The sequence below is a fragment of the Leptopilina heterotoma genome, unplaced genomic scaffold (genome assembly GCF_015476425.1).
Source record: "Leptopilina heterotoma isolate Lh14 unplaced genomic scaffold, ASM1547642v1 Lhet_161, whole genome shotgun sequence".
Taxonomy (NCBI): Eukaryota; Metazoa; Arthropoda; class Insecta; order Hymenoptera; family Figitidae; genus Leptopilina; species Leptopilina heterotoma.
In genome coordinates this window covers 2650520-2661821 of record NW_025110876.1, presented here as the reverse complement: position 1 = coordinate 2661821, position 11302 = coordinate 2650520, and the positions used below count along the sequence as shown (strand labels likewise).

At 28.1% G+C, this 11302-nt stretch overlaps 3 protein-coding genes across 5 annotated transcripts; 2 read left to right on the top strand and 1 right to left on the bottom strand.

Annotated features, from left to right (window-relative positions):
- The first annotated feature begins 152 nt into the window (after positions 1 to 152).
- LOC122498907 (phosphoglycerate mutase 2) lies at positions 153 to 1694 on the top strand. Its single transcript, XM_043606903.1, has 3 exons — positions 153 to 461; positions 653 to 1150; positions 1213 to 1694. The coding sequence occupies exons 1-3, from the start codon at positions 179 to 181 to the stop codon at positions 1377 to 1379; spliced, it is 948 nt and encodes a 315-aa protein (XP_043462838.1). The 5' UTR covers positions 153 to 178; the 3' UTR covers positions 1380 to 1694.
- A 170-nt stretch (positions 1695 to 1864) lies between these two features.
- LOC122498913 (ras-related protein Rab-24-like) lies at positions 1865 to 3439 on the top strand. The gene is made up of 4 exons (XM_043606910.1): positions 1865 to 2266; positions 2387 to 2475; positions 2545 to 2822; positions 2900 to 3439. The coding sequence occupies exons 1-4, from the start codon at positions 2156 to 2158 to the stop codon at positions 3019 to 3021; spliced, it is 600 nt and encodes a 199-aa protein (XP_043462845.1). The 5' UTR covers positions 1865 to 2155; the 3' UTR covers positions 3022 to 3439.
- A 151-nt stretch (positions 3440 to 3590) lies between these two features.
- LOC122498911 (S-adenosylmethionine mitochondrial carrier protein-like) lies at positions 3591 to 11117 on the bottom strand. 3 transcript variants are annotated; one of them, XR_006301272.1, is made up of 7 exons: positions 10983 to 11117; positions 10164 to 10320; positions 9978 to 10087; positions 8053 to 8296; positions 6416 to 6554; positions 3863 to 4123; positions 3591 to 3754 (listed from the first exon to the last, which is right to left on the bottom strand). XR_006301272.1 is itself a non-coding variant. In XM_043606908.1 (6 exons), the coding sequence occupies exons 1-6, from the start codon at positions 10738 to 10740 to the stop codon at positions 3997 to 3999; spliced, it is 846 nt and encodes a 281-aa protein (XP_043462843.1). In that variant the 5' UTR covers positions 10741 to 11070; the 3' UTR covers positions 3788 to 3996. The 3 variants fall into 3 exon arrangements, 1 of the variants encoding a protein (XP_043462843.1); XR_006301271.1 differs by having other exon boundaries at positions 10672 to 11070; XM_043606908.1 differs by lacking the exon at positions 3591 to 3754 and having other exon boundaries at positions 3788 to 4123; positions 10672 to 11070.
- Positions 11118 to 11302: the final 185 nt, after the last annotated feature.

The window sequence follows — 11302 nt, the reverse complement described above, 5'->3', positions numbered from 1 at the left end:
ATTGGTTGAGAGTAATATAACCAATTCTTAATTCCAATTTCCATTGGTTACCAAGTTTTTTAAAAATGGCATCCACGGCTGACATTTAAAAATAAACATTTAAATGATTTTAATATTTCGTTATTTCTCTCAATTATGTTTAAATAAACTCTTGTTTATTTAAAGTTTACGTACAAAAATGCTAAAACAAAAATTTATTTCAAATTTCAGTCGTTTATTACCGAATAATGAGAAAATATTGAGTCAGGTTTCGTTTAAGGGCGATGGGAAAATTATCGACCGAAGCGCTTCACTTGTCGTTGTCATCCGTGAGTTTGTGCGAGAACGTCGTGACATAACGTACTTTTATTCTACAAATAAAATGTCGAAATACCGAATTGTTATGGTTCGCCATGGCGAAAGTGAATGGAATCAATTGAACTTGTTCTGCGGATGGTACGATGCTGGTTTATCCGAAAAAGGTATTTATTTTATGTAATAATTGGGAACAATTGTCATTCCCTCTTTCAAGGTCAAAAGGTCGTTACAGTAAAATTTATTTTTCCAATTTTCATCTAGTTTTGAATAGAAACATCTATTTCACTATATTTGGAGAAATTTTTATAAAAATTTCTTTATAGTTATTCGATTCATAAAACAAGATATTTTTCAGGAAAGAGTGAAGCTGCTGCCGCAGGAAAAGCATTAAAAGATGCAGGATATAAATTCGATTGTGCTCATACTTCGGTGTTAACTCGAGCTCAAGTGACACTGCAATCAATTCTCAAGGAAATTGGTCAGGAGAGTATTCCAATTCATAAAACTTGGCGTTTAAATGAACGTCACTATGGTGGATTAACAGGAATGAATAAAGCAGAAACTGCTGCCAAGTACGGCGAAGAACAGGTGCAAATTTGGAGGAGATCCTTTGACACTCCACCACCACCAATGGAGCCGGATCACAAATACTATGACAATATTGTCAAAGATGCAAGATACGCCGATGGACCAAAACCCGAGGAATTTCCCAAATTCGAGTCACTTAAATTAACAATTGAGAGAACATTGCCCTACTGGAACGATACCATCATTCCACAACTCAAGGAAGGAAAGCAAATTATTATCGCTGCTCATGGAAACAGTCTACGGGGAATTGTCAAACATCTTGATCGTAAGTTTCCACTGTAACTTCAAATTACTAAATTGTATTTAATCTATCATTTCAATTTTCAGAGATGAGCAACGATCAAATTATGGGACTGAATCTTCCAACGGGTATTCCATTTGTTTACGAACTAGATGCGAATTTTAAACCTGTAGTTTCTATGAAATTCTTGGGTGACGAAGAGACTGTTAAAGCTGCGATCGCAGCGGTTGCTGCGCAGGGAAAAGCTAAATAATTTCTTTAAATTGTATTTGTGTAAAAAACTACCACTTATTGCGATTGATTCACCAGTTAGCAGAATGTACATTTTTTAATTTATATTTAATTTATAGGTTACAAAAGACAAAGAAATTGTATAAAAGAAAACTACTTTTCGTTTTCCACGTCAGCTTTCAAAATATTCGGAATTTATTTTCCTTAAAACTTTGAATTCTGTTGTACATAAAATCTAAACTTGTAAAATTGAAATATTACAAATTAAAACATGTTAAATGTGCATTGTAAAAAATGTCACTTATTAAAAAATGGAATGACAAATAAAAATTACTTTAAGGGAAATGAAATTTTAATTTATTTCTAATGCTAGCTGATATCAAAAAAACCATTTTTAAATTCTCGAAAAACTATTTAAAACAATTATAATATCTTTAAATAGATTCATGTCATTTTTGGAAGATTTAAATATATCTTATAGAGGCACGTGACCAAATCACGTGACTCAATGTTTTTGTATAAAGAAAAAAACGTAGTCTAAAAGGTGCATTGAGAATAAGTTGAAAGCACTGAAAGAAAAGGATGTGTGTTATTCGACACTTGTTAAAAATCACTGCAAACTAATTAGAAAATACTAAATTGTGTCTTAATAATAATTAACAAGTTTTTCAATTATCTCAACTTTCTACAAATGGCCATTGCATATAGATTGAAATTTGAGGTTATATAAAAAAAAGTAAACACAAAAATAATTATAAAGTGTCTGTTTTCTTTTGAACACTGACCTTATAATTAAAAATGGCTAGTGTGGATTTTAAAGTTGTTCTTCTTGGTGACAGAGCAGTTGGAAAAACATGTTTAATAAAACGTTTTGTAAATGATACCTTTAACGAAGACGTAGCATGTGCTGTAAGTATGTCTCATATACAATTTCAATTCTGAACTTTACTCTCCGCACTTATGAAAAAACGAAAATATTTCACAAAACACTCAAAAACAAAGAAATCACCTAAAAAAACTTGTTTGTAGACAATTGGCGTAGCTTTTGCAGCTAAACAAATTCAAGTTGGTGATCGAAAGATAACAATGGGTTTATGGGACACATCAGGCTGTGAGAGGTAAGTAAATAATTTACAATCTCTTATTATTTACAAGAATATAATTTATATTTAATATCGAATTTTCAGATTTGAATCAATGGTTAGAGGCTATTATCGAGGTGCAAAAGCAGCGATAATTTGTTACGATATTTGTAATTTAGAGTCATTTAAAAGGGCAAAATTTTGGATAAGAGAAGTGAGAGAGGTCGAAGAAAAATGTAAAGTTTATTTATGTGCAACAAAAGAAGACGTATTAACAAACAATGAAAATTCTGCTTCTCCCGATATAGAAATTGTCGAAAATTATGCACAAGGTATACAATCAAAATTTTTCATCACTTCAAGTAAAGCTGGAAGCAACATTGGTGAGTTAATTTATATAAAATTTAATAATTTCTTAATAAAATTAATTTAATTTATTTCTCTATTCACAAAATTATAGCCGAATTATTTGAGGAAATTGCAAAAGATTATGCCTCGAATCCAGATAATGTTCAAAAAGAAGAGGAAAAATTTATTACACTAACGGAAACGGCAATTTCTCAGAGGTTTTGTTATTGTTAATTACGGTGTGGCTACTCGTTTTATTTATTTAAAAACATTTTTTTCGTATTTTTCTATTCTAAAAATAGATTCTATTCATCGAGATTTGATATTTTGGATATTTATAAAATTAAGTTTATAAAAAAAACACTACATAAATTGTTGTCCTTGCAATCCTTGCAATGATTTTGAAATTCGAGTAGCCACTTTTAATTACTAGGTAAAGACGATCGCATTGAGAACTGATGACTCATATCTGACTGAAACGAGCTAAACTTATTCTTTATATTATGTATAAAAATAACGAAACTGTGAAAAATAGAAATATTCCGCCATATATTTGTCAAGTATATATCCACTTCACAGTATCTTTAGTTTATACACGAAGAAAGTATTTTTCAAACAGTATATTTTATTCAATAAATGGCTATGAATTTTATTCTTTTCGTTTATTACCCTCAATGTAGCAATTTTTTAATAAAAAATTTTAATCTTATACCTCCCGAAATAGGACGAATAATTTCGAAAGCACTATAACTAATCTAATAGAAAAAATTTATCAATTTTATTTCCTTCACTTATCCAGGCATTAATAAAAATCGAAGAAAAACTGATTGAATGTAGAAATAATTGTGAATGCAGTAGGTACATATTTACCATAAAAGTGCCGACGAATGATATTTGAAGATTCTTCGATTATTGTAAATAGGAAAAATCACAATCAGAATTTCCATAAAAAGTTGCGTTTTGGAACCTAGAGAAATTCAATATTAAGACAAATGTTATATTCACTGAAAAATTCATTTTATTAAAATTAGATAACAATTGTAGATAAAAAAATGTGATCAGCAATTCCACTTACATAAAAAATTTAATTTTTTGGATTCCAAATAAATTCTTTCTATCTTTTGTACAAAAATGCAAATTCCATTCACTAGGACAAGAAAATCAGTTAACTGTCACTGATTGTTCTCTTTTTTCTATTATGTATAATTTTCATTGAGAAGATGTTGTATATGGAAATATTGTCTGACAACTTTGTTTAGCTTGTTCGTATATTCCAAAAAATAAAATAGCTCCAACCGTATAACCACAAACTCTTGGATAGAAACCCGCAAACAATCTGAAAATAAAAATTTTAAATTAGAAAAAAATTTTCCTTTTTTAACATAATAAAATGTAATTGAAAATAACCACAATTTGTAAAATTGAGCCTCCCAATTCAAGAACTCGCCCGACGCTCGGATGAACACTCTAAAGGCGCTCTCACAGCTAGTAGGCAGCATACAAATTTGAATTTACTATCTCTTTCACTCTAATTGATTTTCTCTCTTACTCCAATTACTGCCTGCGCAGGCAGGCAGAGCTGTGAGAGCTCCATAACGCCAGTCAAACGTTAAGAAAAGTCACAAAAATTAAAATTTGAAATTTTGATTTTTTAGAAGCACTACCTTGTAGGAAATTGAATAGCGCATCTTTTTTCCTATGAATTTTTTTCGTAGGATGAATATTGTCGGAAATAATGACGAAAAATGGTAAAATTTTGTTTTTCAAATTTCATTGCTTTTTAAAACATAAATCATCGTATCTTCGACAATTATTGTCGAATTGACTTCAAATTTGGTATGCAAGTCTATTTGGGTTCTGGGAAGACGATAAAATGATCAGAATGTAAAAATTTCCTAATTGTTCACTAATTTGTTAATGTAAATAAAGGCTTGTCAATTTTAGGTTAACTTACCTTCGTCGACAAAAAGTCTGCGGTGAACTTTCGAATTGAAAAAACTTCCAGTGAGACATTTGTTTATTAGTATATAAGGAAGTTTTTTGGAAAATATTAGATTGATTTAGTAAAAAATGTGGAAAATATTAAGGTTTAAAGACAGCGTGGAGAGCGCGACATCGAGTCGCGGCGTGCAAATATCACTAAACACCAACTTTATAGGACGTCAGTTGTTGAATTTGTTCTTATTACCTCGGTTATTACTCAGTACTTTAAAAAAAGCATTAAATAAATTATTGGGATATAATTATAACGCTATGTTTAACATTATAACAAACATAAAAATTCTATAAATAATAAAGAACTAGCAACAATTCGCGCGGCTAACTTTTTACTACATTTTATAAATAAAATTAGCAATTTTAAAAATAATAGAATTTGAAAACTTTCTAATTTAAATTTTTGTTGAAAACACTGAAAAAATTCAATTTTGGAGAAATTACAAATAATTGCAGAAATTCAACTATTTTCAAAAAAAAAAAAAAATAATAAAATTCTTCTTATAAAATTCAACTATGTACAAAATTTGAAAAAAAATTTTGTAAAAATCCCGATTATCTTTATAAATAACATTTAGGAAAATAATTAAACTTTGGAAAAGAATTTTGTTATTTATAAAGATAATCGGGATTTTTACAAAATTTTTTTTCAAATTTTGTACATAGTTGAATTTTATAAGAAGAATTTTATTATTTTTTTTTTTTTTGAAAATAGTTGAATTTCTGCAATTATTTGTAATTTCTCCAAAATTGAATTTTTTTAGTGTTTTCAACAAAAATTTAAATTAGAAAGTTTTCAAATTCTATTATTTTTAAAATTGCTAATTTTATTTATAAAATGTAGTAAAAAGTTAGCCGCGCGAATTGTTGCTAGTTCTTTATTATTTATAGAATTTTTATGTTTGTTATAATGTTAAACATAGCGTTATAATTATATCCCAATAATTTATTTAATGCTTTTTTTAAAGTACTGAGTAATAACCGAGGTAATAAGAACAAATTCAACAACTGACGTCCTATAAAGTTGGTGTTTAGTGATATTTGCACGCCGCGACTCGATGTCGCGCTCTCCGCGCTGTCTTTAAACCTTAATATTTTCCACATTTTTTACTAAATCAATCTAATATTTTCCAAAAAACTTCCTTATATACTAATAAACAAATGTCTCACTGGAAGTTTTTTCAATTCGAAAGTTCACCGCAGACTTTTTGTCGACGAAGGTAAGTTAACCTAAAATTGACAAGCCTTTATTTACATTAACAAATTAGTGAACAATTAGGAAATTTTTACATTCTGATCATTTTATCGTCTTCCCAGAACCCAAATAGACTTGCATACCAAATTTGAAGTCAATTCGACAATAATTGTCGAAGATACGATGATTTATGTTTTAAAAAGCAATGAAATTTGAAAAACAAAATTTTACCATTTTTCGTCATTATTTCCGACAATATTCATCCTACGAAAAAAGTTCAAAGGAAAAAAAGATGCGATATTCAATTTCCTACAAGGTAGTGCTTCTAAAAAATCAAAATTTCAAATTTTAATTTTTGTGACTTTTCTTAACGTTTGACTGGCGTTAGAGTGTTCATCCGAGCGTCGGGCGAGTTCTTGAATTGGGAGGCTCAATTACCCTCTAACTCCATTTTCACGATAAATTTCTCGAAACATTGCTGTAATTTTCACTTCCGCTTTATCGGCATTTGTGCTTGCTAACATAATTCTTGTTTTTGCGACATCTAATGGTGTTGTGACAGTCGCGGAAATAGCCACTGAAAATTAAAAAGATGTTTAAAATATTTCACCTAAGGTACAATAAGATTATATTTTATTAACTAAACAAAATCTATATTAATTTTTTTCAAAATTCTCTTGTCGAAGAATTTTATTAAAATATTTGCAAATAATTAAATTCTTTCGAGGGATTCAATTAAAAATTGTACTGAAATTATTGAATTCTACTAAAAAAATTTATTATTTATGAAAATAATTAAATTATTTTAAAGAATTTCTTTGAATGTTTTGATAATAATCAAATTTTTTAAATAATTTCAATTAAAAAATTTGAAAGTAATAGAATTTCTTTTAAATTTTTAAAATAATTGTATTTGTTAATAATAATTGTAGGTAATTGAAAATTTTAAGTAAATAACTCAATTGAGGCCTTGGATCCAATAACTCGCCCGACGCTAGGAGGAACGCGCAACTGCCACACTGTAAAAAGTCTTAAGGAAATTTTCCTAAAGTTGGTAATTTTATTTTACAAAATCCTTGGCAAAAAAACTTCATTTAATGCGTCAAAAATACAGAATTTAAAATGAAAAATACGAAATCTTGTAATTTTGCCATATTAAATGTGTCGATTATCAAATCTCCGGCGAATTTAATACTTTTACTGTAGGTAATAATATTGCCCACTATAGATGTAGCGAAATGACAAGTGACGGTGAAAATACAGCAGATGGGAAAATTCCTAAATCCGAACGTTAACCTTACTAGTTTCTACATGTCATTTATCCAAAATATGGAACTTTTTTTTCCTGGAGAAAAAGGAATATTGCCGTTTTTAATATGTCACAATTACAAGTTTATGTAAAAGTGACATATTAAAACTAGGTAATAAACATTCCTATTATCAGTCTAGTAAAATTCCCTTAAGACTTTTTACAGTGCAGTCAGTTAGCAGTGAGCGCCTCTGGGCCACTCACTGCTACCCGACTGGTATTAGCGCGTGCCTTCGAGCGTCGGGCGAGTTATTAGATCCAAGGCCTCAATTCTTCTCAGAATTTCATTACAATTTTTTAAAACAATTGAATTCAAGGAATTTTATTAAAATATTGAAAATAATTGAATTCTTTTGAGGAATTCAGTTAAAATTGTATCGAAGATAATTCACTTCCTGTTAAGAATTTTATTATTTATGAAAAAAATTTACTTTTTTGTCTTTGCAAAAAATTTTATCATTTATAAAAAAAATTGAATTTCTGCGAAGAATGTTATTATTTATAAAAAGATAATTGAATTCTGGCGAAGAATTTCATTAAAATTGTTTTAATCAATTCTAAAACTTTAATATTTTTCTAGTACTTTTGATAAAATTCCTTGGTTTTTCTGTGATTCCCTTAACCAATTTTATTTTCCTCACCTGGGACAACCCTGTACAATTATCAATTGTAATTACTCCTTTTAATTTTAAATTAGAGTTTCTTAATATAATTATTATTTTCTTGTTTTTTCTTGAGGAAAAGGAAAGTTTTGTGCTATAATTACCAGATGCTGCTCCACAAATAGCACCTTCCAAAGGAGTGCATTCTCGCTTCATATATCGCTTATAGCGAAGCTTAAAATACTCCCATAAGGGCATTTGAGTAAAACCAAATGGCATATCACGAAGAACCGTTGTGCCATATCCTCGATAAAGTGTTTTCAAACCTAACGAACTTATCTTATCTTTCAATAAAGCTTGTCTTCTTTGCTTAATTACTTCGACAGGTACTCTAATTAAACAAGCAGCCTGCAATTTTGTTTTAAATTAATTAAATTTTATTAAAAAAATTAACCCATCACTCAAGTCATTTAACCCTAGAAGGAGTACGTTAATTTACTCACCCTCTAAGGAGTAACTGGGGTGTCCCGACACCCCACGCTTTAAACTTGTTTTATAAGGTTTCTATTTGACGTAAAAAAATAATTATAATGAATTGATTGGTTTTTTGGTAAGGAAGACAATAATATTATTCATATTTTGATAAATTAAAAAAATTTTGAAAAAAAACCATAAAAACCCAAAAAAAACACCAAAAAATTGCAAAATTGACTTTTTTCACAAAAAACGTAAAAAACGTAAAAAAATAATTATAATGAATTGATTGGTTTTTTAGTAAGGAAGACAATAATATTATTCATATTTTGATAAATTAAAAAAATTTTGAAAAAAAACCATAAAAACCCAAAAAAACACCAAAAAATTGCAAAATTGACTTTTTTCACAAAAAACGTAAAAAACGTAAAAAAATAATTATAATGAATTGATTAGTTTTTTAGTAAGGAAGACAATAATATTATTCATATTTTGATAAATTAAAATAATTTTGAAAAAAAACCATAAAAACCCAAAAAAAACAGCAAAAAATTGCAAAATTGACTTTTTTCACAAAAAACGTTGTAGTTTCTTAAAAATTTGACTAATTTAAAAACTATTTTAGGTTTTTAAAGTTAAATAGATACACTTTTTAGGGGAAAAAATCAGTTTTTGTATTACTTCCAAAAAACATAATTATTTGAACATCTGAAGTGAAAGAAATTAAAGACAATTGACGAATAGTGAAAATCATAAAAATGAACTGTAAAATGGACTTAAACAATTAATATTTACTAAAAATGGTGTTATAAATTTAAAATTTTACAAATTTAATATATCTGAATATATTAACATTAAAATTAATAACTTATGAAATGATTCTGTAAATTAATATTTAATCAAAGTTTTAATTAACAATTCATAATACCTCTAATATATGTTAAAATATTAGTAACAATATAGAATTTATAAATTAAATTTGACTGTCATATACTACATTTTTCTGTATTAGAATTTAATTTCTGACTGTAGAGAGAGCACAGAAATTTTTAATAAATCTTAACTCAAATTTCATAAGTTGTTACAAATACAGAATATCTATTTTTCATAAAAATAGAATTTTTGTATGAAAATGTTTCTTTTTTATAAAATAAAACTTTTTCATGCATAACCTATCAATTTATACTTTATAAAATGATGATTTTAACTGATTAAAAACGATTTTTTTTTAAAATTTGAATTTACTTATCTTGACAATTTTTCTAACCTTAGGGAGTAACTGGGGTGTCCAGACACCCCAGGCGTATTTGAACAGGAGATAGAGCTCTTCCTAGAGCAAAACTTTTGGCGGCACATACAAGTGTCAAAAGATAGAGGTTCAAACTAAATTATCAACGGGTTTTGAGCGTAAAAAAATTATTGGTTAAGCCATGGGAATACTTTGAATTTTGCTTGGGGTGTCTAGGCACCCCGGTTACTCCTTCTAGGGTTAAATATATTATTTTTCTATTACTTTTCAAGTTTCACTTAATTTAGAAATCTAAATTAGATCTTTTTAATTTTTAGAATTAAAAAGAAAGCTAAAATTAAATACAATTAAAAGAAATCTTTTTACCATTTCACCAGTGGCCGCAGCTCCCATATGCACCATCCAGTGATATTTATAGGGAACATTTGGTTGTAAAAATTCCTTTATACCTTCATAAGTTATAAAAAAAATTGAAGCTGAAAGCAAAATTTTTAATTACTTCTCCGTGTAAATTTTCTTCAATCGAAATTGATTTATTTTTAATAACCTTACCTGATGGTGCAGATCCTACCATAACAGGTATAATTCCCTGATAAAGGCGTGTAAATCCTCCTGATTTCATAAAGCCATGTTGACTTTGCAATCTTGTTTTCAAAGTATCTATTGGAAAAAATACTAAGTCGCATATTGTTCCCGCAAATGCCCCAGACTGATATTCGAGAAATAAAAAATTATTATTGCCTTATCTTGTTCTCCATATATACACGTGTGTGTAAATTAAAAAAAACCTTCAGCATTATCAGAGAGAAAATTAAACAAGACATATGGCGAACTTTCCTTTCAAATATAATTTTTTTAAATATGACAATTACCTTTTTAGTTAAAAATAATTTTTTACCTCAAAAACTGCACAATATTTTATTTCTTTATCGTTATTATTTAGATAAGCAAATAAATTATAATTATTATTCTCTGTGATAAAATGGAATAAATATTCAATAATGCTGAAGGCTATGATCTAACCTATAAAGTTGTAACAAAACTTTTTTGCAATACTCACAATCATAGAAGATAGAAAAATATTTCTCGCATGATATTCATTTAAAGATTTTGTATCGTCGTGAAGCATTGTTTATTTTATAATTTATAAACTTTTAGTACATAAAGTGCTAAACTCAGACAATTTCAAAATTGTAAACTCAAAACACCGAAATCATTGACACAAAAGAAAATTAATGTCACATTATAGTTAGAATGACTAATAACTTTTTAGACGGTATATAATTATTAATAGTCCGTTGTTCACTTTATAATGAGGAAAATAATTAATTGTTAAATGCAAGAAAACTTGAGGAAAAATATGTAACTCACGTGCTCATTGTGTAATTGATTTAAAAGGTATTTCTGCTACTACCCGGTTGACGTGTCGTCTGCTTTTGTGTTCTGCTAGAAACGCGGATACGCGATACGCCATTTTTGTCATCTGATCATTATCAACAAAAACATCGTCAAGGAAAAACACATTCTGTCATGCGTATTTCGGGAAATATGTTTATCCCCTCTTTATGAATTTTCCGAGCATGAAAAGCGTAGAGTCGTAAAATTAACTATAAACTTTTATTAAAAAAAGAAACTCAGTGACAACCAGTGACAACCACTCATGTCATAACCATCCCAGATTTCTGTCAATT